Consider the following 6328-nt stretch of genomic DNA (forward strand, 5'->3'; position numbering starts at 1 on the left):
GAGTAGTTGCTCTGGAAGGCAAACATTACAAAAAAATTAATTACCCCTCTTCCTCCTCCTTTCCTTAGTTTTTATATCTGAGCTGACACCCCATGGTGTGGGATATCCCTTTGGGTAATTTGGGTCACCTGGCCTGGTTGTTTTCCCTCCCAGGATCTTTGCCACTCCCTAACCCTGGATGAGGAATGGAGAGACAGAGCTGATGCTGTGCCAGCCCTGCCCAGCAGCAGCCAAACTCTGTGGTGTTCCCAACACCTTCCCAGCTCCCAAAGCAAAGCCCAGCCTTGGGAGAGCTGCTGTAGGAAAATGAACTCCAGCTCAGCCAGACCCAACACAAGGCTGGACACCCCCAGCTCCCCCAGCCTGGCTCCAGAGCAGAAGTGCTCCAGCCCTCAGACCATTTTCCTGGCCCTTCTCTGGGCTTAACCAGTTTGAAGAGGATCTCTGGATTTGTCTGACCCAACTGTCAACTCACAGCAGGATTTAATTAAATTGACCTAATATAAAACTTCAGTGTTTAATCAAAGCACTCAGAGCTTTGGCCCACGAAGTTCAGAGATTCTCACAGATCACCACTGGTCTCAGGCTCAGTCTAACCCTAGAAATTACCTCCACAATGCAGAGTGGATCATGTAATGCTTGTATGCAGGAGGAAGAGTGCTGCTGTATTTATAGGGATTTATAATATGTACTCAAAAGGAAGAAAATACATTCTCTCCAGCAAGAACAAAAAAATGTAAATGTCCTCCTACTTGTAAATAAAAAAAAATATTTTACAGAAGCATCATAAACTTCACTGATAAAGATTTTTTAAAATGTGCAAGGTATTTGGAGATATTTGCTAGTTCTCTTTTAATTTACAGCAAGTTCAGCCAGGACTCCAGACCTCCAGCACTTGAATGGTCACTGGGGCTTCCCCTGGATCCCTGGAAGTGTCCAAGGCCAGGCTGGACAGGGCTTGGAACAACCTGGGATAGTGAAAGGTGTCCCTGCCCATGGCAGGGAGTTGGAATTTGATAATCTTCAAGGTCCCTTCCAACCCAAACCATTCTGTGATTTTAAGATACTGTTTGAGGGGAGAAAGTGTCATTGATGCCAACATGCTCAGATTTGGGTGTCTGAAGAATCTCAGCTGGGCAAAATACTTAAATAGCAACTTAATCTCAAGAAAGCTTCCACCAGAGCCAAGAGAAAGGGTATGTTTCATTTCAAAAGGCTTTTGATAATCTTTAATTTTTTTTGTTTCAGTGAGCCTTTGTTAGTGTCCCAGTTTCCAGATCTCTAGCTAAGGGAGAGCTATATGTCAGAATAAAACAAATCCTACAGGGTAAATTCGAATCTCTCAGCGAAAACCTTTTTTTTTTATTCTTTCACTTTAAAGCACTAAAAATGACAAAATCTCTATTTCAAACTTGGAAAAATCTTGAAATGACAAAAGTGAGTTTCCTTTAGGAAATTCAGACCTGGTATAAGCATTTCAAGAGGCACATTTTCTCCTCAGACCTTCACATCTTGCCTATGACGATTGCAAGCAAATGTGTTTACGCCGCGATATAAACCATGGAAATTTACTTTTTTATCACCATTACGAAGTTGTGGTGCATCAGCCACATTTGAATGCTTAACTATTCACCTTCTGAGTACCTAGGTAACTCAAACCACTGACGCATTTAGGGTAGACAATTTAGGGTCAGACTGGTTGAATCTGACCTTCCGCTACCTTGTCGGCTTTTTGCTTCTAAAATTGGCAATTTAACTGACCCACTTTGAAAGGATATTTCAGTAAATGGCATTAGAGAAAACCCCTTCTGAGGGGGCCATTTCCTTTAACCTGTGCATCTCTAACCTGAAGAGGGAAACTGAAATAGAAATTCAATTTCTGAAGCGTCAGCATTTTTTAAACGAGCGGATGTAGGTCGTGGGTATCCCAGAAACCGCCAGCTAAATTCTACCCTTCTTTACATCCTCCTTTGGATGGCGCAAGGTGAGTAAAATTTGGACTGAGGTATAAATACTAAGCAAATATAAAAAATCCATATGTTCTCCGTGTCATTTTCATGAAAAAAACAGCAATATTAGACCTGAAAAAAGTTCTGATCAGCGAGTTCTGATCAAGGTTCTTACGCTGAGTGACAATTCATGGGGAACATCTGAGCTACTCATAACCCACTGTCAGAGGAAAGTGATGGGAATATTTCCCGAAAAAAAAGTAATGCTAGAGAATAGACTCCATGTTGTAGAATCACAGAATCACAGATCACAAAATGGTTTGAGATGGAAGGGACTTTGCAGATCATTTCATTCCAACTCCCTTTCATTCCAACACCTTCCACTATCCCAGGTTTCTCCAAGCCCTGTCCAACCTGGCCTTGGACACTTCCAGGGATCCAGGGGCAGCCACAGTGACCATCCAAGTGCTGGAGCTCTGGAGTCCTGGCTGAAGTTGCTGTAAATTAAAAGAGAACTGGCAGGTATCTCCAAATACTTTACTTTTTTTTCAATCACCATCAGTTAAGTTTATGCTACTTCTGTAAAATAAGATTTTTTAAATTTTCTTACAAGTACTTAATTTACTTTTTTTTTTTTTTTTTTCTGTAGAGAATAAATTTTCTTCCTTTTGAGCTTCTCTGGGCAACCTGTGCCTGTGGGTCATTTTGCATCTCTCAGCCTTTGCAAAGTGTCTCTGGAACCTCTCTGTCCTCTCCCTAACTTAAAAACTGGAAGTTTAACTACATCCATCACACTTTCCAAACTCCTTTCCTAAGCATCAAAACACTGCCTCATAGCACAAGAGAAGGAAAATGAAAGCAAAATGAAAAGGTGGCAAGCTCAAAGCAAAGTTCACTCATTCTTTTCCTGTGCGGAGAATGACTGACTTTTAGGAATTCATTATCACCAAGCATTCTGATCAACACTGAGATATCACACCTGAGGTGTAACCATGAATAAAAATTGCCCAATTCAGAGAAGAATTGAGCTTGAGCAGGGACATTGCTCCTCAGACTTCAAGACAAATTACAGACCATGGGAAGAATACGAGAGCAATTCCATGGTGGCCAGCTGTCCAACATCTGCCCAATTCGGAAATTACATCTCTGAAAAGATGTCAGACTGACCTAGGAGTGAACAAATCCAAACCTGTTCCAGCTACATATGGGTTTGATACCCATGGAATCCCAATTTAAAATTGAATACTTTGCACCCACAGATTTGCAATGTTTACTATTCTCTAAAATCACCTGGGTTTTGTCATTTGAGTGACATGGCTGAAGGAATGACATCATCTGCAGATCTAAGATACATCCTATATTCCACCTGTGTTGATGGAACTTATATACATACACATCTTAATTTAGGTTATGGTCAGAAACCACAGTTAAGGTTGGGGAAAAAAACACCTACTACAGATTATTTAGCACAGCCCAGAAGCTCTTATAAAAGGTCCAGCAGCAAATGTTCCCAGACACCTCCAGCTCAGCAGAGCCCAGAACAAGCATCAGCTTCAGTAAGAGAAGGAAGGAAGGAAGATGTCTCCAACTCTCTGTACTTCTCTGGTAAGAACTTGATTTCTGGGTTTATTTCCCCCCAGTTTGACAGAGACATATTTAAGTTCTAATAGATGGAATAGGGATCTGCACCTACTTTTAAAATACTTGTTTAAACCCTTAATAATTAGAAATAATTAAAATGTGAGAATGCTCATGGGGCAACAATGAGACTGTACGTTGTTGGCATGGGCTACCACAGCATACTCTGAGGCAAGAAATACATTGAAAACTCAACCTTAGAGTGTCTTTCTTCTTGTTGCATCCTTTCTGCTGTCTTCTGCATTATATTATTGTCTACAATTTAACATTTCTGAATTGCCAGATTATGACTGGGTGATATGTCCCTGTCAGCACTGTGAGAGTCAGTTAACAAGAGCAAATATGGATGTGACATACAGCACATTTCTCCATAATTACTCCAACCTGCAGTATAGGCTTTAACTACCAGTTAGGCCAACTGTAGATAAATGTCACACCTGTCTTGTGTCCTAAATGCACCAATTTTTTTCAGCTTAGAGCCCTGCTCCTCGTGCTGCTGGCTGTGCTCTCAGCCAGCAGTTCTGCCCATGGGAAGCTGATCAAGCCTGGGCTCAAGCCAGAGAACATCTTCAAACAAGGATCTGCTGGATGCCTGACCCAAAAAGACTCAAAATTCCCCCAGACTGTGAGAGTCAACATCAGCATCAGCAACTCAAACCAGGACACCAGACCCAGCCTGGATGTCAGCAGCCGCTCTCTGGCTCCGTGGGATTACAGGTATGATCCCTGTCCCCATGGCCTGGAAATGCACTGGATGCCCTGGCCAAGAATCATTCCAAGGCTTTGCCCACATCTCTATTTTCAGTGCTTCATAGCGGAGAGATTTTGGAAGTATGAGGGTACCCACTGTCCATATAATTCTCTTTGAAAAAGAACCATTACAGAAAGCAGCACAGGGCAAAAATGTGGCCTAGGCAATATGGAGAAGGCAAAGCAAATTACTTTTATAATTTAATTAATTAATTTGTGTACTGGGGCAAGCTTTATCTTCAAAAGCACTCTTTACCTAAAATAACATGGAAAAAAATATCTCAGAGGGTTAATATTGCATCAAATTCAATGGTGGCTTGATAACTTCAGCATCAACGTTCCATGTTTTGGGTAGGATCTGAAGGTTTTTGGGTCTGTTAGTTGGAGTCATGTTGGGAAGCTCAAATCATTTCTGATCAGCCTTTCAAAGTCAGTGCCTGCTGGAAGCAAGTTCTTTGCAAAGGCAGTTGCATGCAGCCATACATCTAGAAAAATCCGGTATTGAGTTATTTACATTTTATTTCTGAAAAATCTATTGTTTTGGAGAATCTGCTGTCCCTCCCTAGGCAATACACCCCAGGATGCTCAGGCTCCTGATCTGGGAGCCCACAGCCATCCAGATTATCATGCCTTTGGATTCAAATATCCCCTTTCCTGCCAACCCCCAGGATCGACGAGGACCACGACCGCTTTCCGCGGCTGATCGCGGACGCCGAGTGTCGCCACTCCCGCTGCGTGAACCCCGAGGGACAGCTGGACCACAGCCTCAACTCCGTCCCCATCCAGCAGGAGATCCTGGTGCTCCGCAGGGAGCAGAGGGGCTGCCAGCAATCCTACAGGCTGGAGAAGAAGTTGATCACCGTGGGCTGCACGTGTGTGACCCCCTTGATCCAGCACCAGGCTTGAAGGGAGCTGGAGGTGAAAGAGCAAGGAGCCATGGAGAATTTCCTTGCATGGATATGGAAGGGTCTGATCCAGCCTCCAAAAAGTTGAATTGAGACATAAAATTTAGCTAGAATGCATCGCAGTATATTGAAAATTAGGCGTCTTGGTTAAAAAATGTAATGTTTTCCCCAAAAATCTTGAACTCCACAAATTCAGAATCCAAATTCAGAATCCAGACACCTTCATGTGCCAGGCTGAAAACCAATGGGAGCTCTACCCATATTTACTTTAAACTTTGAAATGTCTATTTATGTAAATCTATTTATGCTGGTGGAAAAGATAGTAATATTGTATTATCCTAATATATTTTTTAAAGTATTACGGTGATGTTTATTTATCTCTGTGTAATAAAAAAAATCAGTGAAAAACTCTTTGGTATTCTCCTTTCTTTCTTAAGAAGTCTTCTTGGTAAGGCAAGAAATCACTTAGTCGTGACCATAAAAGAAATGTATATGATGCTGGAGCCTCAAATTCCCTTGATAACTTCTACTCTGCAGCAGTAGAATGTGAAGCCCATGGAAAAAAAATCAGGGAAAACACCATTTTACCATTAGACAGGCTAAGATACCTGGAGGAAAATTGTTTATAAAGTAGCACCCAAGAGATTCACATTACAGAGAGACAAGCAAAAAAAATTCTCCTGGGTAACTACCCAGTTATCCAGTTATCCACCTAATTTTCCAACTGGAAAAGGATTTGTGAAGATGGGATCAACACAACACTTCAAATGCTTCCTTGGGGGAAAGAAACTCCAAGAAACTCCCTCTCCTAAAACAAGCACATTACCACTGCTGAGCTTTACCTTTGCCCCAACATTATCTGCAAATCTCAGCCCAACTCCTTTCAGCCCATTTTCCGTGGAGCAGAGACACCACCTGGAGAAGCTCACGAGAGAGTCAGGTGGGTGACTGAAGCAATTAACCACATCTTGCTGATTGCAATCGCAATTTCCTCTGTGCTCTTGCTCCTCCAGCAGGTTTTCTGGCAGCTGCCAGTGCTTGAAAACTGGAGCACCCTGACACAGCACTTCAGCTGTGGTCGGATGG

General features: G+C 42.4%; 1 protein-coding gene across 1 annotated transcript; it reads left to right on the top strand.

Annotated features, from left to right (window-relative positions):
• Positions 1–2430: 2430 nt before the first annotated feature.
• Positions 2431–5650, top strand: IL17A (interleukin 17A). The gene is made up of 3 exons (XM_085057093.1): positions 2431–3554; positions 4060–4304; positions 5006–5650. The coding sequence occupies exons 1-3, from the start codon at positions 3528–3530 to the stop codon at positions 5241–5243; spliced, it is 510 nt and encodes a 169-aa protein (XP_084913219.1). The 5' UTR covers positions 2431–3527; the 3' UTR covers positions 5244–5650.
• The last annotated feature ends 678 nt before the right edge of the window (positions 5651–6328 follow it).

The sequence above is a fragment of the Lichenostomus cassidix genome, chromosome 3 (genome assembly GCF_008360975.1).
Source record: "Lichenostomus cassidix isolate B80296 chromosome 3, HeHo_3.0, whole genome shotgun sequence".
In the NCBI taxonomy this organism is placed as follows: domain Eukaryota; kingdom Metazoa; phylum Chordata; class Aves; order Passeriformes; family Meliphagidae; genus Lichenostomus; species Lichenostomus cassidix.